General features: G+C 33.6%; 1 protein-coding gene across 1 annotated transcript in view; it reads left to right on the top strand.

The window, feature by feature from the left end:
• LRP1B (LDL receptor related protein 1B) overlaps positions 1 to 25,614 on the top strand; it is a 1,810,989-nt gene that overhangs the window by 1,620,001 nt on the left and 165,374 nt on the right. The window contains exon 67 of the mRNA XM_049711954.1: positions 19,663 to 19,779. Coding sequence (XP_049567911.1) covers positions 19,663 to 19,779 — 117 coding nt within the window. The remainder of the gene's footprint in view (positions 1 to 19,662; positions 19,780 to 25,614) is intronic.

Below are 25,614 nucleotides of genomic sequence, written 5' to 3'. Positions count from 1 at the left end.
GCCAATAACACCTTTAGGGCTTCTTTTAAAACTCATTTTTATTACAGTATTTTTCAGTTTATAAGGTATATTTTTAAAAATTCACAGTTCCTAATATTCTGTTAAATGTTTGTACTCCATTAAGATGTAAGATAACATATTTTCAAGACTAAATATTCTGCCATCACTCTATAGCATAAGCAGGCTTCATAAATGCTTTTGAAAATCACCTAGTTAATTAAAGCTACAGAACCTAAAATGATGAGAAACCCTCAGAATACTCATATGAATACATATGTAGTTATCACACTAGTAGTATGATAGAATGTAAAGATCAGTAAATAATTTGGCCTCATGATTTACTGACCATATAATAATATTAAGTGTATGAACGTCCATATGCTTCAGTTTCCTTGTGTAAAATGAGCAATATCTATCATAAACTTATTAAGAGGATTAAGTAAGACTACATTCTCAAAATGATTTATACTATATCTGACACATAATGGGTCTGTTTAAGTTAAATGTTCTCTCCTCCTGAAAGCAAATATTTTTTCCGACACTGAGTCAATGGAACATTTATGCTAACTTAGAAATATGAAGAAGAATATGCTGTTTTCATCTAGTATATTTAGATTAGATTTGATATATTTACCTCCATTTGGATATATATTTTCCATAATATTTCTTAATTATTTACATATATATTTTTATTTTCATTTTTTTCAGATGAGTAAAAGCCCATTTAGGAGTGTCCAAAGTGAGGGTTCTATATAAAGCCATTTTAAGTCAAACATTGTGAACTTACTCAGAAGTTGACTATAACCAATGTAATTAGACTTGTAAAGTGGAGAAATCATTGAGAAACTTTGAGAATTAATTTTTCTTTAATGGATTTTGTGAAGGATTTATAGTGAAAATCATTCCTGGAGAAGACAGGATCAACTCTTTTGAGAAACATAATGATGCATTTGTCTCTTTTGGGGTCCATCGTTTTCCTTTTATTTTGTAATCAGATCTTGGTGTTTAGTGGAGGGCCCATATTGAAAGATGGTCTTTGCTAAAGATTTGGGCTAAAAGAGGATGAGGGTTTGGCTATTGAGGATAATCAAAGGTAACCAAAAACTAGCAACAGAGATTTGGGAGATACTGATACTTAAGTTTTCCTAAATTTATCTATTGTACCCCCAGGCTCTTTACCTATATTCAGATTTGTTGATTTATCATTTGAATTTTGAACAGATGGTCTTGATTGACTTGTGGAATTCGTTTCTGGCCATTATCAGAAAAGATAGAAAAGTAGAAACTGGGAGAACAGGAAGAGAGGACAAGATAATTAAATTTAGCTGAGGCCCTAAGATGTGTCCATCACTTTCTTGTAATCCTTAGAGAAACCTTCAAATTAGGTGGAATTGATATTATTATTCTGGTTGTTAATTATTCTTCCCATTTAATAGATGAGGAAACAGAGAGTCAGAAAGGTAAAGTCAGGCCAATGAATTGGACACAAGTCTGACTGGCCCAGGGAAAATCAGATTTCCACACAATTATTCCAACTTTTAGAGTCAGAGATCCTGTGCCTAATCAAAATTTTGTCATTAACTACCAGTGTGACTTGAAGAAGTCACATAAGTTCTCTGAGGCTGTTTCTACACCTTAAATGTAGAGGCTTAGATGAGATTATTTATAAGATTTCTTTTCCCCCAGACAGGAACTTCATCCTCTGCAAATAACAAGAATCTGATTATAGTCCACATAATAATACCAATGGGGTATAATTATATTTTTCAAAATTTACCATCTAAATAGCTTATGTTTTCTTAATGATCAGTTTCCATCCAAGTTAGTTTCAATGCCTAAAAGGAGAGCGATTATATAACACAAAGAATTCATTTGTAATTAAGAAAGATCAGTTTACTGTTAACTGAAACTGTTTTAAAAGTTTCTATTAAAATTATGAATTCAATAAAATCTTTTCTCATATATATATAGAGAGAGAAATCTTGTAGACATTTGACTTCTTTATTATATCAAATCGTTTTCATCAAGATACAAGAAAGTTTGCTCAGATCTCTTTGGTGGAACAAAATTTGGCTCATTGTTGCTGAATTATCCGGTCTATTCATTAGCATTGGAAAAGAAGAAAATCTTAGTTTTCTGTGTATCTGTTTTACCCTCAACAGATTTAACTGTTCTCCAAAACACATTTATATAGTGATTGATAAATTTCATTAATTCATAGACCTACAAAGCTCAATTTTCTTCATAAATCTATTAAACATTCTTTAGTTTGAATAGAATAAGACAATTTTTTCTTTACTTCTTCCAGGAAATTTAATTACAGTTTATCTCTCCTCTGTCTTTCTTCTTCACTATTCGTGTCCTTCCTCCCATCTCTTCATTTTTGTTCGTTCTTCTTAGCTTCTCTTTGCAGCGTATTCCTTCTATTTTTTCTCCCCAATTCCAATAATGTCTCACTCAGTAAAAGTAGTAGTAACTGTGGGTATTTTTTCCCTACCTCAAATATGTTACCTAGTTGATTGAAATTTGAATCTCTTCTACCTTCATTTGGAACCATATGCATATTCCTTTTACCAAAAGGAAATTTTTCATCCAGTATTGGTGAAAAAAAGCACAGAATTACGGTGATTCTGCATCTGTCACCTCTCCTGTTTCGGTGTCAATTTTGATGACTTTTTTCCTACCCATTGTCCAGTTGAATGTTTATATCACATCACTATGCTCTTAATGTGCAATAATAAAGAATAATTACTAACGTCCAAATTCTTTTCAAAAATCAGAACCTCGATCTGTGTAATGACCTTTCGTGGTCAGCAGACCAATCTGAGAAGATATCTAAGTCTTTCTTGACCCTGACCTTAGCAACTCGTCATCCACTTATATGCGAGATGTCTTAACAAAATATAATAGAATTTTACATAAAACTTATTATTGTATCTATATAGTAATGATAATGGGGTTATTATTTTAAAAGGATGCTCAGAATAATTTCTCTCAGGTCTCAGCAAAAAGGAAAAAAAAGTTTTGTTTGGTGCTGAAAGGGCTATTATATTTAATCTCCTTTACATCATATACCTTGTTATTTCCTTTTGTACCTATTAAAGTTCATTCTCTATCAAACCCTCACTCCAGATTGTTGAGAATGCTTGCCTTATAACCATGTCTTTTCACATTTTAGCTATGTCTCCTAGATTTGTGCCATCTGAAAGTTTGACAACAACACATTTCGTATGTTTACGTAATTTCTTAATAAAATGTTTAATAAAGTTGTGTCAAGGGTGGGTATGCTGGCATACCATCAGTATAGTCCCTTCAGTTTGTCATCAAATATTATTCTTTGGATCTAGTTTTTCAGCAGCTTAGAATTAACCTTGAAGGTATTATTCAAAATAAATTTATTTATCATCTCTTCAAAGACATAATTGACTTTTGGTTTCAAGATACAGAATGCCCACAATGTTATATTGGTACATCATAGTTAGTATGGTTCAATTTGTTGTCTCATCCATTGTCCTCCATAACATTTGGTTTTCTATTTTTCAAGAGCACTTTTTTCCCCAGATTTCTTCTTAAGGCATAGATTAACTTTAAGTCTTACTTTCAGCATATTCTTTGTAAACTTTGTGATATACACAAATTCATTGAGAAGGATCCATCTTTGAGCTCTTTTTGGCTTACTTTTGATCTAATGATGATTTATATTTTCCATTGAGATACTTTGCTTTCTGCATATGTCTAGTGACTGTATTAAAATGTAAATTTTATTGGCACCTTTATTTAAATTCTCATATTAAATTCAGTCCAAGCACTGGTTTTTTTGCATTTTTTTCATAGCCTCCTGTCTCTCTGATAAATATGATTCTAGAGCAGATGCAGTATTAATATAGGAGGCAAGCAGGCTTATTAAAAGGTGAATAAAGCCATCTAACAGGGAAGTGCACTATTAAGGTTTTTAAAGACATCTGGGAGTAAAGCCAAGCAAACAATCATGTACTGTAAGCAGAATCTTAAAAAAAAAAAAAAATCAATACCTTGCTGACTAGGCAGCCAATGAGGAATGATAAAATAAAGGCTGATGTGATCATGTATTGATATGTAGCATCTGGTTGAACTGTAAGTCAAGTAAGGGGCATATTCTGTCCTGAGAGAGAGAGAAACAAAGAGAGAAAGAGAGAGACCCCCATAATTTTTTTTAATGAGTTAACTTGTTTTCCTCAAATTATAATGTATGCCAGATTATGAAAAAATGTACACAGTTCAGGAATAACAAATCTTGTCACTGACAGCTTCAAAATTTTGTCCATATTTATCTCTAAGTGTAAATTACACTTATTAAATGTATAATTTTTTTTCCCTCTGATGCCGACCTGTTGCAGCTTCAGGGTTTCATGGTAAAGGCAACTGTGTTTTTCTTGAATTAACTGTGGCACAACTTTTGACATGTTTACAATTGTAGTCATCTTTTAGAATCCATAAAACTTGAGATCTTGGTGTAAAGTGGCAAAAGAAGGAAGCAATGGAGAACGTTGTTTGGAGGGATTATTTGTGTTCCAGTTTCGGAATGGGTTATAGTGTAGATATTGGTTGAGATGATATGGATTCAAGTCCTGGTCTCACATTTTAAGAGCTGTGGGATTTGACAAGTAATTTATTGTAACGTGAACTTTAGCATTCTCAACTGTTCAATATACTTTCCTTGTTGAGTTGCTGGGAGGATCACATGAATCAGGCTTAGTCTTGAACTTAGTACAGAGAAAACACTCAATAAATATTAGCTGCTATTATTGTTTTCAAACTAAAACATAAAATTCAAGCTGGAATCTGAAAATACTAATATTAGTTTAAAAACTGCTCATAACAATATTTACTTAAGAATCTCTTTGGATAACCAAATTTTACTGTACCAACTACAATGAAATAAAAAATGCCAATGCTATAAAAAATAAAATACAATTCTGGTTGAAATGATAGACCTGTTTGGTACTTTTATTCAGTAAATCCAATTATTGACCTCTAGTCAATAAATCTTGTCCCTAGATTCATTTCATTTTGTATAAGATTCTCAGTATTCTCTCAAAGATGAATTTGGCTTCTTTTTACCTATTTATCAGTGTATGCCACCATGCTAGCTTTGTAAAGATAAACACAAAGCTGAGACTGAGAACAAGGTAATTATCCAGAATACATACAGGCCAAGGAATCCACCATGGCAGTCCACGATCTGGGTTTCTGTATTGTTGTAATCATTTAGCAGTCTTTCAAATCTCTATCTTTATTTTGGCATAAATCTAAACAAGTACCTGAAATTCATTTGTCAAAAAAGGAAGAGGCCAAATATATATGCTCTCTTCCAAGGAGGAGAAATAGCAAGAGAAGTTCTGTTCAAAGCCTTGCTTGATGTGTGTGCCCCTCTGCACAAATGGACCATCTTCCTTACCTCTCCCATGGCTCTTGCTGAAGTTGACCTGTTTCCTCTCCTTTAGCCACCTTTGTCTCCCTGCTGTTTCTTGGACACTCCAGGCCTGCTTATTCTTTCAAGGTCCTATTTCTTCCTGGGATGCCCTTTGTCCCAGATGGCAGCATGTCTCAATCCTTTTCTCTTTGCCAATTTTCAAGGTCACTTTCTTAGTGTAGAGTTTTCAGACTATCCTGTTTGAAATTCCCTCTCCACACACATTCCTTATCCTCTTCTCTTCTTTATTTCTCATTAATACACTCCTTACTCTCTGTAAACTTTTTTTTTTCTTTATTTCTAGTCTCTCAAATCGGCACTTGGCCGTTAGCATATAAACCAATGAGGGTAGGGATTTATATCTGTTTCATTCACTGGTATAAACCCTATGAACTCAGAACAGTGCCAAGTACATGATAGGCATTGAGTCATGTTTGTTGACTAAATGACTACATACATCCTTTCTTAAGTTGGGTTTTCCTGGAATTAGAACTTGCATTCACAAGAATTTGAGTATAAGTGGTTTATTGGAGAGATGATTCCAGAAATCAGTAATGGGCAGGCAGTTAACCAAGGAAGGGAAGGAGGAATAGAAGGTACATTATTGAGCAAGTTACTGCAGGAATGAGATCTATTCTACCAGGAAATTCTGTGAGATAATATAGAATACTCAGTTACCCTAAAAAGAGGACAGAGCTGAGATATTTATTCACCAACTCCTGTCAGTCATTGGTTTAACACTGCTCCAAGGAAGGGAAGGGCATTAGTGCCTAAAAAGCACCTCCGGATTGGGACCAAGCAGAGAGTCACATGTGCTTGTAGTTAGAAGTCATTGGCTTAGCATAGACAGGCATGACAGATACCAAGGATTGTAGATGGGGCACTGACACCATACATTTCAAGTCCATGTATCAGAACAAGACATTACTGCTTTGTGGTTCAAGAATCTAAGGATATTCCTCCATTTGAGGGACCCTGAATAGCTCAATGTGTTGTTTCTCTTCTACTCCCACCATAGATTTACAACCAAACCTTTGTATTCAGCTGATATCAGATTTAAATACGCATTAGATTCATTTTAAAGGAAAAAAAATTGACAAAAGGGAATCTTGAAGACTGTATAAGTATGTAAGGGGCAAGAGGGTATCCTACTGTATATCCACATAATTAGATCAGAGCCTAAGATTGAAAAGTGTTGGTCACTATCATCTAGCACAACTATTTCCACTTCCTCTTTTTATCCTTTTTCAGTAATTTCCTTACAGCCTGTCAGTTGGGTCCTTAAAAATAGAGTCTATGTTATTATCGTGACTTTCCATAATCTGCTCTGTTGAAATGATTTTACGTGTGAAAATAAGGCACGATATGACAATAGAGACTTGAAGTACCTTAGCAGAAAGTGCGATTGGCCACCAGACAATGGTATTGCTAAAACATGCTTTTTCTTCATATACCCTTTCCTCCAGATAAAAAACAGTGTTTCTCCTAAGCATTCTAAACCATCTAAACTATGGCTTCTCTAAGGTATTTAGGGTATTGAGGAGAAGATAAACAAAAACTGTGTTCTAGTTGCATACTAAATATTTCTATCTATGATGGCAAACAAAGTCTTATCTATCCATTCATCCAGAAGACCTGGAAGATAAAATAGTAGAAATAACTACTGCAGAGCAGAAAAAAAGAAAAAAGAATGAAAAGAATTGAGGACAGTCTCAGAGACCTGTGGGACAATATTAAACACACCAACATTCGAATTATAGGGGTCCCAGAAGGAGAAGAGAAAAAGAAAGTGACTGAGAAAATATTTGAAGAGATTATAGTTGAAAACTTCCCTAATATGGGTAAGGAAATAGTTAATTAAGTCCAGGAAGCACAGAGAGTCCCAGACAGGGTAAATCCAAGAAGAAACATGCCAAGACACATATTAACCAAACTATCAAAAATTAAATACAAAGAAAAAATATTAAAAGCAGCTAGGGAAAAACAACAAATAACATACAAGGGACTCCACATAAGGTTAACAGCTGATCTTTCAGCAGAAACTCTGCAAGCCAGAAGGGACTGGCAGGACATATTTAAAGTGATGAAAGGGAAAAACCTGCAACCAAGATTACTCTATCCAGCAAGGATCTGATTCAGATTTTACAGAGAAATTAAAACCTTTACAGACAAGCAAAAGCTAAGAGAATTCAGCACCACCAAGCCAGCTTTACAGCAAATGCTCAATGAACTTCTCTAGGCAGGAAACACAAGAGAAGGAAAATACCTACAATAACAAACCCAAAACAATTTACAAAATGGTAATAGGAACATACATATCGATAATTACGTTAAATGTAAATGGATTAAACGCTCCGACCAAAACACATAGACTGGCTGAATGGATACAAAAAGAAGACCTGTATATATGCTGTCTACAAGAGACCCACTTCAGACCTAGTGACACATACAGACTGAAAGTAAGGGGATGGAAAAAGATCTTCCATGCAAATGGAAAGCAAAAGAAAGCTGGAGTAGCAATTCTCATATCAGACAAAATAGACTTTAAAACAAAGACTATTACAAGAGACAAAGAAGGACACGACATAATCATCGAGGGATCGATCCAAGAAGCAGATATAATAATTGTAAATATTTATGCACCCAACCTAGGGCACCTCAATACATAAGGCAAATACTGACAGCCGTAAAAGGGGAAATTGACAGTAAAACAATCATAGTAGGGGACTTTAACACCCGACTTTCATCACTGGACAGATCATCCAAAGTGAAAAAAGGAAACACAAGCTTTAAATGATACATTAAACAAGATGGACTTAATTGATATTCATAGGACATTCCTTCCAAAAACAAAAGAATACACACTTCTTCTCAAGTGCTTATGGAACATTCTCCAGGATCATATCTTGAGGCACAAATCAAGCCTTGGTAAATTTAAGAAAATTGAAATCATATCAAGTATCTTTTCCGACCACAACGCTATGGGACTAGATATCAATTACAGGAAAAAAGGAAAACACATGGAGGCTAAACAATACACTACTTAATAACCAAGAGATCACTGAAGAAATCAAAGAGGAAATCAAAAAGTACCTAGAAACAAATGACAATGAAAACACGATGACCCAAAACCTATGGGATGAAGCAAAAGCAGTTCTAAGAGAGAAGTTTATAGCAATACAATCCTATCTTAAAAAACAAGAAACATCTCAAATAAACAATGTAACCTTACATCTAAAGCAATTAGAGAAAGAAGAACAAAAAAACCCCAAAGTTAGCAGAAGGAAAGAAATCATAAAGAGCAGATCAGAAATAAATGAAAAAGAAATGAAGGAAACGATAGTAAATATCAATAAAACTAAAAGCTGGATCTTTGAGAAGTAAACAAAATTGATAAACCATTAGCCAGACTCATCAAGAAAAAAAGGGAGAAGACTCAAATCAGAATTAGAAATGAAAAAGGGGAAGTAAAAACTGACACTGCAGAAATACAAGGGATCATGAGAGATTGCTACAAGCAACTATATGCCAATAAAATGGACAACCTGGAGAAAATGGACAAATCCTTAGAAAAGCACAACCTTGTGAGACTAAACCAGGAAGAAATAGAAAATATGAACAGACCAATCACAAGCACTGAAATTGAAACTGTGATTAAAAATCTTCCAACAAACAAAAGCCCAGGCGCAGATGGCTTCACAGACGAATTCTATCAAACCTTTAGAGAAGAGCTAACATCTATCCTTCTCAAACTCTTCCAAAATATAGCAGAGAGAGGAACACTCCCAAACTCATTCTACAAAGCCACCATCACCCTGATACCAAAACCAGACAAAGATGTCACAAAAAAAAGAAAACTACAAGCCAATATCCCTGATGAACATAGATGCAAAAATCCTCAACAAAATACTAGCAAGTAGAATCCAACAACACATTAAAAGGATGATACACCATGATCAAGTGGCGTTTATCCCAGGAATGCAAGGCTTCTTCAATATATGCAATCAATGTGATAAACCATATTAACAAATTGAAGGAGAAAAACCATATGATCATCTCAATAGATGCAGAAAAAGTTTTTGACAAAATTCAACATCTTTATGGTAAAAACCCTCCAGAAAGTAGGCACAGAGGGAACTTACCTCAACATAATAAAGGCCATATATGACAAACCCACAGCCAACATCGTCCTCAATGGTGAAAAACTGAAACCATTTCCACTAAGGTCAGGAACAAGACAACGTTGCCCACTCTTACCACTCTTATTCAACATAGTTTTGGAAGTTTTAGCCACAGCAAATAGAGAAGAAAAGGAAATAAAAGGAATCCAAATCGGAAAAGAAGAAGTAAAGCTGTCACTGTTTGCAGATGACATGATACTATACATAGAGAATCCTAAAGATGCTACCAGAAGACTACTAGAGCTAATCAATGAATTTGGTAAAGTAGCAGGATACAAAATTAATGCACAGAAGTCTCTTGCATTCCTATATACTAATGATGAAAAATCTGAAAGTGAAATCAAGAAAACACTCCCATTTACCATTGCAACAAAAAGAATAAAATATCTAGGAATAAACTTACCTAAGGAGACAAAAGACCTGTATGCAGAACATTATAAGACACTGATGAAGGAAATTAAAGATGATACAAATAGATGGAGAGATATACCATGTTCTTGGATTGGAAGAATCAACATTGTGAAAATGACTCTACTACCCAAAGCAATCTACAGATTCAATGCAATCCCTATCAAACTACCACTGGCATTTTTCACAGAGCTAGAACAAAGTATTTCACAATTTGTGTGGAAACATAAAAGACCCCAAATAGCCAAAGCAATCTGGAGAATGAAAAATGGAGCTGGAGGAATCAGGCTCCCTGACTTCAGACTATACTACAAAGTTAACAGTAATCAAGACAGTATGGTACTGGCACAAAACCAGAAATATAGATCAATGCAACAGGATAGAAAGCCCAGAGGTAAACCCACGCACATATGGTCACGTTATCTTTGATAAAGGAGACAAGAATATACAATGGAGAAAAGACAGCCTCTTCAATAAGTGGTGCTGGGAAAACTGGACAGCTACATGTAAAAGAATGAAATTAGAACACTCTAACACCATACACAAAAATAAACTGAAAATGGATTAAAGACCTAAATGTAAGGTCAGACACTATAAAACTCTTAGAGGAAAACATAGGCAGAACACTCTATGACATAAATCACAGCAAGATCTTTTTTGACCCACCTCCTAGAGAAATGGAAATAAAAACAAAAATAAGCATATGGGACCTAATGAAACTTAAAAGCTTTTGCACATCAAAGGAAACCATAAACAAGATGAAAAGACAACCCTCAGAATGGGAGAAAATATTTGCAAATGAAGCAACTGACAAAGGATTAATCTCCAAAATTTACAAGCAGCTCATGAAGCTCAATATCAAAAAAACAACCCAATCCAAAAATGGGCAGAAGACCTAAATAGATATTTCTCCAGAGAAGATATACAGATTGCCAACAAACACATGAAGGAATGCTCAACATCACTAATCATTAGAGAAAGCAAATCAAAACTACAATGCGATGTTATCTCACAGCGGTCAGAATGGCCATCATCAGAAAATCTACAAACAATAAATGCTGGAGAGGGTGTGGAGAAAAAGGAACCCTCTTGCACTGTTGGTGGGAATGTAAATTGATACAGCCACTATGGAGAACGGTATGGAGGTTCCTTAAAAAACTAAAAATAAAGCTACCATATGACCCAGCAATCCTACTACTGGGCATATACCCTGAGAAAACCATAATTCAAAAAGAGTCATGTACCACAACATGTACCACTGTTCATTGCAGTTCTGTTTACAATAACCAGGACATGGAAGCAACCTAAGTGTCCATTGACAGATGAATGGATAAAGAAAATATGGCACATATAGACAATGGAATATTACTCAGCCATAAAATGGAACGAAATTGAGTTATTTGTAGTGAGGTGGATGGATCTAGAGTCTGTCATACAGAATGAAGTAAGTCAGAAAGAAAAAAACAAATACCATATGCTAATGCATATATATGGAATCTAAAAACAAAACAAAACAAAAAAATGGTCATGAAGAACCTAGGGGTAAGACGAGAATAAAGACGTAGACCTACTAGAGAATGGACTTGAGGACAAGAGGAGGGGGAAGGGTAAGCTGGGACAAAGTGAGAGAGTGGTAGTGTACATATGGACATATAAATACTACCAAATGTAAAATAGATAGCTAGTGGGAAGCAGTCACATAGCACAGGGAGATCAGCTTGGTGCTTTGTGACCAGCTAGAAGGGTGGGATAAGGAGGGTGGGAGGGAGTGAGATGCAAGTGGGAAGAGATATGGGGATATATGTATATGTGTAACTGATTCACCTTGTTATAAAGCAGAAACTAACACACCATTGTAAAGCAATTATACACCAATAAAAACGTAAAAAAAAAAAGTATGAGAAATAATTATGCCACTCAATACTAGAAATACTAAAATCAAAGTACTATCAATACGAGAAAGTTAAAAATATTTATATTTAGTCCATTTCTCCATGAATTTATACACAAATTAAAAGTATTATAGTGAGAAAATTCGACAATATCAAAATCCTGAAAAACTGAGAGCATATTGAATAAGTGATGAAGTGATTGAAGGGATCCATTTGTGTATATGTGTATATATATGTGTGTGTGTGTATTTGGGCCTTGACTTTTCAAAGTATTAAGGTAATAAATGATATCAAATGAAAACCACCAAATAGAAGTGTTAAAAAAGAAAAATTTGGTAAATATTTGAATAGTTTGCTACAAATTCATTAACACATTTTTCTGACATTTCTTACTAAATTCATTACACACTTTCCAAAGTATGTTACTATTACTTAATTGTCACTAGTTACTACTTATGAAGCCAGGTTTCATTTCAACGCTTTATGTATTTTCCTTCAGTTTTTAGCCTTCTGGAAATTGAGGCACAAAGAAGACAAATAATTACTACCGTAGGTTACACACGAGTAAGAGCCATAATTAAGATTCAAATCAAGTTCTGCCTTTAATGCTCTGCTTCTTTCCACTGTGTATGCCTCATTGCCCAAACCAAATCAGGGTCTGTTGTTGTCTATCCAAAATTGAGCAATTGTCTGTTGACTCTTAATCAATAGGGTCAGACCAAATAGACAAATGTAATCAACTGTATATTAAGAAATATTTTGGTAGACTTACTTTTTAATTGCCTCAACTTGCTTTTAGTTTGCTTTTAAAATAAAACATAGAATCATTATTTAGAAAAATGCAGCAAGAGGCTTATTTTGTTTTTCTCTTAAGCTGGAAGAGGGAGCGTAAGTAGAATTGTTAGACCGTGACTACCAGAATCTCTAACCAAGGCTCAGGAATAACTGAAGAGAAATACCCTACTCATACCTTCGTATTATGGAGATTTGGGTTCCTCTTCATCTGTGAATCACAAATGTAAATTTGTTTGTACAATATTAACATACAATCTGTCATGACTACAGACTGTTGAAAAGAAAATGATGAATCGATTTGTAGGGGTTTGGCAGATGACGTACAGAGGGTGTTGACAAAAGATGGGATAATAACTACTTCCCCTCATTTCACGCCCATAACATTATAATACAAATTTCTAAATAAGAAAAAAAAAGCACAAATTCTTGTCAAATGCGATAGATGGCATTACAGGATGTAATATGACACTTTCTGAAACTGCGTAATGTGAATTCAAAAAATTTCCACTGAAAATTACATTGTATTGACATGCAATTTTTAAAATGTCATTATTGGAGCTTCTAGAGAGCTAGCTTATTATAGATTCATCTCTTTATAAAGAAAACATGTCATTGTTAATTTGTTTTACTTTATAAAGCTTTCTCTTCTCTACCTGGAAGAATAATGTAAAAATTAAAAAAAAATTAATAATTCAAAAGCAAAACGGAAGTAGGAGAATCCCATGGGGACATGCTGCAGTTGGCATTGTTTTTCAACTGTTGGTGCATCCACATATTATTGCCACTTCCCCTAGAAGAACAGGTTGTGCATGTAAGTGCTCATTGAGGAATATTACCCTGATTGATGAGAAGTAACATGAAATTAATTTTCAGATCCACCATACACTTTACAATGCAAGGCAACCTGCAGTTTTCCAGATAATCAGTATCACTAAATGCTGTAATCATGTTGGTCATGTAGAGAATATGCTCAAAACAAGGTGTACCATTTCCCATTTTCATGGAAACCTGAGTTTACAAATCACTTTTCAATAGAGACTGATTTTGAGACTTCTTGTGGAAAGAGACTGATTTTCCCAGGTAATTATAAACCAATGAAATAGCTTGGGAATTATGTAAATCAGCACATACAGAAAAAAATATTAATAAGAGTCCATACTATTTCTAAGCAAAATATAGTATGGTATTTGCATTAGTTGGGACTCTTGTCTGTAAACAAAAGAAATTCAGCACAAACCAGTGGGAAAATAAATTTTCTGCCTTGATTCCAAGGAGTGGATGGAATTGACTTCAGGCACAATTTGGATCCAAGTATTCACATAGAGTCACAAGAGCCTTATCTTCTTTTTCTCCAGTTCTAAACTATTCCTTATGTTGGCTTCTGAGATGGGTACTCTCTACATGGTTTTTAAATGACCCATGGCAACTTGAGGTTATAATACTTGCAATCTTGAAAGGAAAGAAATATTCTCTCTTTCAGCAGCCATGGAAATCACCTCAAATTGCTTTAGTCTTGTTTACGTATTGACAGAGACTCCTAAATTGCCTATCAATATACCCATTTTTTCACTTTCCCCTTAGAAACAGAGCACTAAGTCTTTTGTTGACACATTGCTATTCAGAATGTCATCACATTTCCCATCTCCCCTTGAAGCTAGATATTGTCACATGACTAAGTTCTGACCATTGAAATGTAAGCAGAAGTATTGTGAGGAACTTCCAGGAAGAATACGTTAATGGAGCTTTCTTCAAGTAAAAAGACTTCTTCTTTTGCCTTTCTGCCGTTACTCCTTCAGGCCTGCAAGGTGATGACTCAAGCACTAGTAGTCACCTTGGGCCATGAAATGACTAAGAAAAATGGTAGCCATTAGTTAGGATGGATGGTGGAGCAGAATGATAGAAATCTGTGTTCCTTAGGACATCTAGCCACCATACAATCTCTGCACTGCCCTCCTCCATACCTCTTTAATGCTAAGGAAGAATAATCATCTATCAGGTTTAAGCTGTAAAATATTTTTGTAAACATCAATAACATGACTGTTGTGGACCAATTGTGGTCTAGGGGATGAGGCCACCTTGGGTCATATGGTCCTCCCCTGTGACAGAGGAGGCAATAGCCCATGAATAACAGCTTCACCAGGGGTGGATATAGTAGTTTCAAAAGGACAAAAAAAGTCAATAATAATGTTTTATATCTATTATGTTCATTTCAGCCAAAAAGTATGTGCCAATAAATCCTACCTACTATAGAACATAAGGAAGAGAATATATTTCCTTGTATCATCACTGTCCCAGAATTCATGACCAGTCAACGAGGTTTAGAATATTTGTGAGCAGCATATATAGGTATTCATTTCCATATGATGCTAACAGAGACCTGGAGGGGGATTTATAGTGAGAGATAAAAACTATAAGGTTGATTTAAAGAAAGAACATAATGACATCTACAGAGAGAAGTTATGCTTTGATAGTTAACAGATGGTTATCCTGCCCCCAAGATGAGACAAGCTTTTCTACAAAAGAAGGTGCTCCAGTTCTAACTCCACTTCTAACACCATACTTCTGACTCTACAGCGTTATCATCTGGAACACAAGGAAACAAGGAGATACCATGATGGAGGCTCAACTTCTCATAGTTTTTTTTTGCCTCAGTGTTTCTGTGACTATATTACTCACTTTTTTTGTAACAAAAGTCATTGCATGTTACTGAACTGTCTTTAATCATCATGTTTCCTGAACTGGAAGATAGATAGTGATGATTACAAAAGAACATTAGCAAGAACAACAGAAACTCCATATTTCCAATATTTCACTTTTGAATGTGAAGAAAAATTTGCCAATTCGTTTTCTCAATGATGTCTTTTAAAGAATAAAAAAATTCAATTTTGGTTAAGTTCGATTTACCAATTTTTCTCTTATTATTATTTTGTGTGTTCTATCTAAGAAATCTTTGCCTACTCCAAGATTATGAAAATATCTTCCTATATTCTAGAAGCTTTATATTACATTTATGATCATCTCAGATTAATTTTTGTGTATGGGTATGATAGGTTGAAATTTACCTTTTTCATATAGATAGCCACTTGTTTCAGTAGTAGTTGCTTAAAAAGACTTTCCTTTCCCTATTAAACTGATTTGGAGCCTTTGTTGAAATCAGTTGACTATATGTGTAGTCTTATATTTCTGGTTTCATTTTGCTTAATACTCTACTCTCGTGATTACTATAACTTTATAGTAACTGAAAATAAGGTACTGTAAATACTCTAACTTTGTTCTTTTTTCAGTATTAGTTGATTGTTCTAGATCCTTTGCATTTCAATATAATTTTAGAATAATCTATTTCTTAAAAGTAATTAGATTAGGATAACCTATTCCCTCAAAAATAACTTGCTGGAATTTTTATAGGGGTTTCATTAATTCTATATATTCATTTAGAGAAAATTATAGCAATTTGAGTTTTCTAATCCATGAGCATGATATATCACTGCATTTTCTTGGACTTTATTCACTTTCTCTCAGCAATTTTTATAGTTTTCAGTATGAAGGTCTTACACAAATTTCACTAGTTTTATTTCTAGATATTTGTTGTTTTATTGATACCATTGTAAAAGTTTTTCTTTAAGTTTAATATTTTGTTATTGCTAATATACAGAAGTATAATTAAATATATACATTGACGTTGTATCCTATGGCCTTCTCAAATTCAGTTATTAATTCCAGCAGTTTATGGACTCCTTTGGATTCCTTTTAGTATAAAGAGAAACTTAAATCTCTCTTTCACCCCTGTCTCTCAGTCCACTTCCCTAGTTCTTGCTTTGCAAGACATCACAGCACCAGATTCTTTTATTTCTTTTCAGAAATAGGCAAAGCATATACAAAGAAGCACCAATAGTACTGCAGTACGCATTACATATAGTTTTGTGTTTTGGTGGTCCCTCACTCCACCTTTCTGAGAGGATCAAATTTGTCTTGAGTATCTACAATTCATATGAAAATGTATTAAACAAAGAAAACACGTTTTCAAACTTGTTTGAAAACTATATTTTTCTCCAAATTTATAATATCAAAAAATGAAATAAAGCATAGTTCCAATGCTGCTTAACAATATGAATTAATAGAAAGTGCTACATACTGTGAGTATTTTAATTATGCGAAAGTATTACAATTTGGGATTATATATGTTCTGTTCTACAATCAGTTTTGGGGGCGCCGGTGATTTTCAATATTGGCTGCTCCTTGGAATCACTCAACTTGCTTTAATAAAAATACGGATGTGTGGGTTCTACCCCAGAGAGTCTGATTTTATTGATGTGGGATATGGACTAAGCAAAGGGATTTTTTAAAGTTCCCTAGGTGATTTTAATGTGAAGCCAATTTGAGAACTGCTGTTTTACACCTTACTAAAAAAAAGTATATATAATGTGTGTGTATATATATATGTATATAATGTGTATATATATATATAATGTATATATATATAATGTGTGTGTGTGTATATATATATATATATATTCTCCTCAAGGGAGATTTTAAATGCAGAAGAAGTCTATATAGTTTATATAGTTTGTATTTGTAATTTTTATAAGCAGTGTCATGGATCAAAAAGTTAAATAACTTAGAAACATAAAATTCGAGTAACCTTACCTAAGGCAATTAACCTTTCCACATACTGTTTCTGCACGCCCCAAATTGAAACCTTAGCAATGAACTGTAACTTGCTCTTGTTAAGAAATTAGTGCAGGTCTCTTTGAAACACAAAATATGAAAAAAAATTTAAACATAGAAAACAAAAGTACAAGGATTTAGGGGGGAAAAACTTAAAAACACATTGTGTTGATATTTAGTACTGATTGTTAACCTTTTGTAGTCATGGAGAATTGCTTGGGGACAATGTTGTAATACTAAGTCAAATGGTCTATTTGACTGATTCAGACTGCCCTTTCTTATATTCTTCTATTCTAAAAATTTTAAGCAATATTCTAAAATAATGCAAGAAACACATGGCAAGGAATAAGTAAAACTAATGTTACCTAGAGTAGTAGTTTCAGAGGAGTTTGTTTTAATTGACAAAATGAAATAACCATCTAAATACTTCAGTATCAAATCCCATATTTTCAAGGCTTATTATTTAAGTTCCAATCATCCTAACATATTGCTTGATTGAGATGTACATAATACTACATTAGAACTTCTGTAGATTTTAAACCAATTTTTAAATCTAAAGTGAGGTATAACACAGGCAAAAAGGATATATTACAAAACACAGCCCTAACACAGTGACACAAATTAGGTTCTGAGTAATCATTAGCGGATAGGCAGGTAGGCAGGCAGGATGGAAGAGAGGCAGGGAAATATTCTCTCTCTCTTTCTCTCTCTATCTATCTATTAATATCTATCTATCTATATGCATATATATATATTAGGCTATATATAATATATACTTAATAGTAGAACAATGCATTTGAAGTCTATCATGAGAATTTCTACAAAATGCAAAATGTTTCTTGAGAAGGATCTGTATATAAATTCCTCCTTTGCCATTTAAGACCATTGTAAAATTGGAGAAATCAGTTAAACTCTTTATTTTTCTCATTTATTTAAATGCATGTAATAGTACTTCTTAGGGATGTTTTGAAGATTGAGTGTGATCATGTTTATGAAAATGCTTACGCAAGAGGTGGGCTGGATCTTCAATATATGATCATTACTTAATTTTCATAATTAAACCTAAATCACTTTTGTTTTCATAATCTTATTTAAATCTGAATTTTATAAGATGCATTCTGAAGTAAAGAGTAGCAAGCACCACCAAATAGCTTATGTTCTCCTTTAGTTAATTTATTTTACTAATCTGAATCGTTGAACACTTCACTGTCCATCTCTAACATGGCTGAGAATAAGGAGTTGATCTAAGTATGTGAAAGAAAAATGTATCCTAAATTGTGCAATGACATTGTTACTCTTATTATTTTATGTATTTGAATTTATACCATCTTGATGCTTTTGACCCTTGGTACTCAGTGTGTGCCATAGACCGAGGATGATGTTGTCACTTAGAGAACTTGTTAGAATTCCAGATCTACTCAATCACAATCTCCATTTTAGCAAAATTCCCAACTAATTAATATGTAGACACATTAAAGTTTAAGAAGTGCTGCCGTAGATTATGAACAGCTGGATATTACTCTTATGAAAATTTAAAAATATATGACCTAAACTCTGCATAAATTCTTATTGCATGAATTTTGTTTCTGGATCCTATGGACACAGGTTTGTTGTAAAGAACACTAAATCAGGAGTCAAAGCATGCTTTTTTGATATTGGCTGTGCCATTTAAAAGTAGTGAAAATGCATCAAGTTCTTAAACTTCTAAGAGTATCTGTTTTGTCATTTGTAAAGTGAAGGGCTAGTTAATACATCTCCTGATACTCAGTGGGATTATTTAGAAGTTTAAGTGAAATGGCATCTTAAGAATTTTCAAGGTCTGTACACATTAGGTGCTATTACAATCTATGAGTTTAGATCAGCTGACCACAGGTAGATTTTGAGTAAGAACTTATAAGGGAGGAAGACAAGATGACAACCAGAGTTTAATCATTTCTTTATAGCTGCTGCTTTATATCAGAAATAGAAGGTGGCTTAGGAAATGAGTGTCCTAAAGAGAAAGGTAGTTTTGGATAATTTTGATCTTTATTTTTACTGATCGATTTGTGTTGACTTTGAGTGGTGGTCCAATCAGTTACTTTGTAATTAGCTCACAATGAAATTTTATTCAGAACTTGCCTTCAGTTTTTCCTAGGGATGCTCTCAGTTAGTAACTGACTTGAGATCTGAGGAAATATCATGTCCCCTGGATTTGACATGGCAGTGAGGACGTCGTGAGGGATGTCTTTATGGAAGTCAACGATGCAAATTCTGGTTCTTTCCATTACAGATAAAAAGACTTGTGGTCCTCATGAATTCCAGTGTAAAAACAACAACTGTATTCCAGATCACTGGTGGTGTGATAGCCAAAATGACTGCAGTGATAATTCAGATGAAGAAAACTGTAGTAAGTAACTCTTGCTTGAGAACGTTGCAAGCTTGACAGCGTATTCAATAAGCAGGATAGCAATTTTTAGTTCGGTTAAGGTATGAATTTGAACCTGTCTGTCCTGCAGCTCACATTTTTATACATATATTCACATTTGAACAAGAATATTCAAACTAAATTGACCTAAATCTCAAACGGTAGAATTATTGAAATGCTCATCCTGGGAGTCATTTTCTTACATTTATCAGAATTAGTATGAAAGTATCATGAGGTTTAATGTAACACATTAGTATGCAATGAAGGTAGCCCTTGATGCAAATTCATACAAAGAGCTGAATGATATGGAGACAGTACAAAACATATCATTCTTTAATGGATGGAATTCATTTTATTTGTCTCAAATCCTTTTACACTACAAATTCACCCAAGAGCATCTTTCAGTGAAATATCATTTATTCTCTCTGGAGTGGTGAACACCATATGTATTCAGGATGCTTTCCTCTCAAAATAGAATAAAGCTATTATCATCATCTGCCTCCTGCATTTTTATGTAATAAATTTAAAAGACATTAATTAACCAACAATTTTATTTTCTAAGAAGCATGACAGTATGTAAAATTGTGATAGTATCTCTATCTTCTAGCATTAATTTCTGAATGTATTTCTTACTGGCACTTTCTTATGCTGCTGTTTAAATAAAGAGACAATATAATCATGTTCAAAATAAGATAATAATCAAATTCCATTGATTAAATATTTACATTCTGCTACTTCCAAAAAGGATTTTATGATAACAATAATGTCTACTCTTATGCATTGGACTTAGAGCATTCATTTCCCAAGATACAGGAGACAAAATAGGAATTGTTATATTAAAGCATGGGGATATATTATTTAAAAGCATACGATTAGTAGAGTCATAGCTTTAATACACCACTTGGATGTTCAGTTTGCAAAATGTCAACAAATGTTTTGAATAACTTTCAGAACTTAGTCTGAATAGTGTTTGAGTATCAGGTACATTAATTATGAAATCTCTGGATCATTATGATTATGAAATACTTTGAATATAGAAAGTATTACTATTATTACTCCCTCTTCACATAGATATCTCCCAACTGATCGTACTCTTTAGAAAGGTAAAGAGTATTGCAGAGAGTCATTAGAGTGTTCTAGATTCCTTTAATCAGTAATTAAAAAAACAATTTTTATATAGCATGTTTTCAGATTCTGTCCAGTGATTAAAATAAAAATCTAATGGGGTGATGGTGGTAAGAATAGAGGAGAAATATAAAAAAGAAACAATTATTTTATACTTTTAATTTATTTTATTGTATTTCAGAGCTTAAATACACAGATAACTACTTAGCTTAGTTTTGGATACATTTAGTGTTAGTTATCAATAATATACCTGAGAGGAAATGCCTGTGACTGAAGGATATTGAAAACAAGAGAGGGTAGGTGGGAAGGCAACACAGGAGACTCACATCTTGGGAGACTCACATCTTGGAAGACTCTTTATTCAAGTGGTAATTTAAATTGTGTGAGAAGTTAGGTTACTGCTTTAATGAGAAATAAAGAAGAATGAAGGGTTGAGAAAGCTCACTTCTGAGTCTCCTGGGGTTTCTTAAGTGGCTGAATATCATTTTGCTGACATCTCCTAAAAGTCATCTTCTGATGCAAGAAAGCAAGGAGAAGGAACATTGCCTCTCACTTGTCACCGTGGAAACTTAGTGATAAATCATTGTAGCCACAGAGCCCTTAAGAAAAAGCAAGGGAATTGACTGCAGTATCAAGCATTGCAGTATAAACTACCCAGTTATGTGTGTATCTCTTTTAGTCCCTACTCACTCTGAGCTTGTGGCTAAGACAAGTAATATTGATGAGTTTGCAGAGGAGAGATGACAGTGAACAGGAATGAAGCATATTATAGTTGTGACATGGAAGAATAGAAGGCATACACAGGATAAGTATCAGAGTGGGTAACATGTTAAACATGTAAGAATATGTAAGAGAAAGGATCATGGGCTCTACATCATTGAGTGGTGTTTGAAGATACCATCTTGACTAGGCCAGAAAAATGGGAAGATTTAAGCATTGAAAATGCCAGTTCCACATAGACAGAAGCTGAGTCTCTGAAGAATGAGAAGAAAAAATACAGTATATCTATAGGGAACACCAAGAGACTAGTCCCATAGAAGTCAGCCTTAGAAAAAATACTGTTGCTGTATTAAAATGCTTTCAAGATATTTCCAATATCTTATTATCAATTGAAATTATTATAATAATATGTATATAATTACAACAGAACTATTTTAATTATATACACATAATTATATATATTGTAATTATGACTATATTATATACATCACACAATTTTATATATATAATTATAATATATATAGATGACAAAAATATACCCAAAAGGACAGTGGTATAATGTTATTATGTTTTCTAAATGTTATTAGTCAACGATATGCATTTTAGTGCACATTTTGTCATTTATTGTTAGCTCTTATTAAGTAGTGAAACATACCAGAGATAGTAAATTGGCCTTATACAATAGCAACATGCTTTTTTTTTTTTTTACAGGCCTGCATACTATCACACAACATTCGCTTGCATTCCATTGCCTCACTTATTTCTTTATCACATTTATCTGAGTTCCTACTTAAATATCTGGAGATGGTCTAAGGAGTAGGGCTATGTACCATGGTCTAACACAGTGCCTGACACATTTATAATATTGGCAATGTATTTTAAAGTTTTCTTTTGGACTTCTTTGTTTGTGAATCATATATAATGAATTAATGTTTTAAATTGTATTGGAAACATTCCGGCCATAGGTATGGGAAGAGCTGGAATAGCAGTGGAGCAATTAACTGCCAGCTATGTTTTAGTTTAATATGCTTTCTAATGTTTTATATCTACATAAGATAATTAGTCCATTGTCATTTCATCATCTGATGATGATCATTTCCCTTGTTAAGTGTTCAGCAGGGACACTTTGCTTCAGCAGTGATTTCTGCTCTTAAAAATAAGAAAATTTCATTGTTATTGGAGTAATTTTGTAATCTGGATCAAAGGTTTGGAAATATTTGAGAAATCTTGACATCTCTACTATTTTCATCAGCAACAAATATATATATATAGCATGTATGCCTTCTAAGTAATTGATGTGCAAAATAAAATTATTTCATATCTTTGCATTATTAAGAAGTAACTAGCATTCCAATAGATTTTAAAGTATCAAATAATTTGATCAACTAGATCAAGGTTTATGTAGAAAGACAAGCTGCATCTGCCTTATTTGAATTTCTAGTACTTTCACACTGAATTTATATGAAAAGATTTTTTGTATAGCATGTCAGTTATACTAATTGTATTCTAAAAATTCTCCTCAGATGCTCACACCCACATTGATATAACTTTTGAACTTATCACCGAGGGTTTATGATCGTATACTCAGTGGAGAAATTGGAGTCTGGAAGCTTTTCTGCTATGCCACTAACTCTGTGGCTTTGAAAGTTGCTTTTATTTTCTGAATATAGCTTCTTAGGTTTTGTGCAAGACGGCTCTCATAGTTCGTTTCAATTCTGAGGCAGTATGTTTGTGCCTTCACTAGTATCAAAGGAAGTGACCAATTTATACTATGCCTTTATTTTTTATCCTTATTATAGAATCAGCCTTCTGAAACATGCCCTGTAAAGGCTTCTTGGCTGTGAATCTAGCATGTTTAAATGAGATTTATGGAAAACCTGGTTAATCGTTCATGTATGGGATTCCCTATCTATTTTAGATCCGGGGAATAGGTAATATCAGACCAAGTTAGTGTGGGAAAAACATTTTAGAAATACTAGGGAAAATGTCACATTTAAATTTTCTTTCCAGATGGGTTAGATTTCAGGTATAGTCATTTTTTTGTTCTTTTTCACAAGAAAAGTGCCAACTATCACACCAAGTTCTAAAAATTGGTCTTTTACTTTATCCTGAAAAGATCAAAGGCAAGATAAACAATTAGAGAGTACAATCACTTAGGATCTTCTCTCATAACAAAACTACATTTTCCTCAAGAGAGAATTTCTTTTGAGATAACTAGTAGCAAAAAATTTTAAGGCATATAGATGAGAGTTAGAAGCAGATTAGCTTCCCCATTCCTTGATGTCATTTGTGTATGTATAAATAATTCAGGATTATTATTCAGAAGTAGATTTGCTGGCATTTTTTAAAAACATGGTAGAAGCATACAGAATTTCCATTTGTATTGAAAAATGCTTTTCTAAGCAAGTCTTTCAGTTCCTTTGCACACATATTGGAACGGAATAATTAACAATTGTAAGACAAGTCTCTATAGATCAGATGTTCTGTGGAACTATTGGGCAAATGCCTTGAACTACTAGCTATACAACTTTTCTATAACCCTGCATCAGCAACATCCAGCCCTCCCCATAGCAGTGTGTAAAACCCTGTGAAATTATTGCTGCTTAGCACATGATAAACACATTTGCTTTTAATTAGAATAAAGGTAAATTAGAATATTAAAGGAAGAATTATCCTGTTTGGATACCCTCATGTCCATGAAATAAAATGATTCTACTGCTGTTGTAAAACATCTAAATATACTATGTTTTAGATGTACTCTCTCTTTATTATTTAATGAAAATATTTTAATGTTATTTACCATCGTTTGATGAATTGAGCATTGATTCATTAAGTAATTTATTTTACTATAATTTCTTTTCCCTGAGAATAAAAGTGCATGTGTCTGCAGATAGATGGAGGGTGAAACAGCTTCAGTATGGATGGATAAAAAGAGAAAAAGGGTTTTCTTTTATTATTATTGTAAAGTGAAATAGACATTGCTAGACATGTGCCTTGGACAATTAACTTGACTTTTCAGGGCTCTAATGTCAATTCCTGAAATAGGTGAGCACTTATTACTTCTTCAGTGGTATAGGAGGCAATGATACGGCCTAGCAGTAAAAGTATAGGCCCTGGTATCAGGTTGTCTAGGTTCAAGTTCAATACTAGCTCTTTTGCCTGCTGGGTGATTTGGAGTAAATTTCTTATCCTCTCTGTGCCTCAATTTACTCATCTAAAAAAGGATCCAACGATAGCACCTACCTTACAGAGTTGTAAATATTAACTTACAAGCTAATTCAAGTACTTGGCATTAACTTCACCTAGTGCCTAACAACAAACAAGAAATCAGTAGCTGGTAATTTTTATTATTGTTATAATTAGTAATATTAGTATTAATAAAGTTGTTTTTAAAATTAAAATGTAGTATGTGTAAATATAGTGCAAAGTCAAAAAGAGAAACTGTTCTTGTCACGCTGTCTAAACAAAGGAGTATTGAAAAATGAGGGGGGGTCCCCCCTTATCATGCTATTGATAAGCATCTTATCTTATTCATAGTCTGAAGTTCACAATTTAAAGTCCCAGAGCAGAGCAAAAAGCTCTGATACATATTCCACTTTTCACAACTCTTCCAGTGTTCTCAGACGGGGTCTTTATATAGAAATGTAGGAGTCTTCATGATAGCAAACATTCAAGATGTTTTCGCTAGAAACCTAGTGATTGTGTAGAGCAATATTCAAATACAGGCTGAATTATGCACAGTCTTTATGTAGAAAATTATGCTTCATATGAATATTCCTTAAATTTAATTTCAGTTACCTATTTCTCTTTCATCCGAACAAGAATATTATTGTGTGTGAGACAGCTGTAAATACAGTTAATGACTGGGGGAAAACAAGAAGGGGTTCTCTCATCATACCAGATATCAGTTCTCTTTGGAGAAACAAAACCAAACAATAGATGATGCCCAGCAGTCGAATTGATTACTTGCAG

Source organism: Orcinus orca, chromosome 7 (genome assembly GCF_937001465.1).
Source record: "Orcinus orca chromosome 7, mOrcOrc1.1, whole genome shotgun sequence".
NCBI classification, from domain to species: Eukaryota; Metazoa; Chordata; class Mammalia; order Artiodactyla; family Delphinidae; genus Orcinus; species Orcinus orca.
This window is presented reverse-complemented; position numbering and strand designations above follow the sequence as displayed.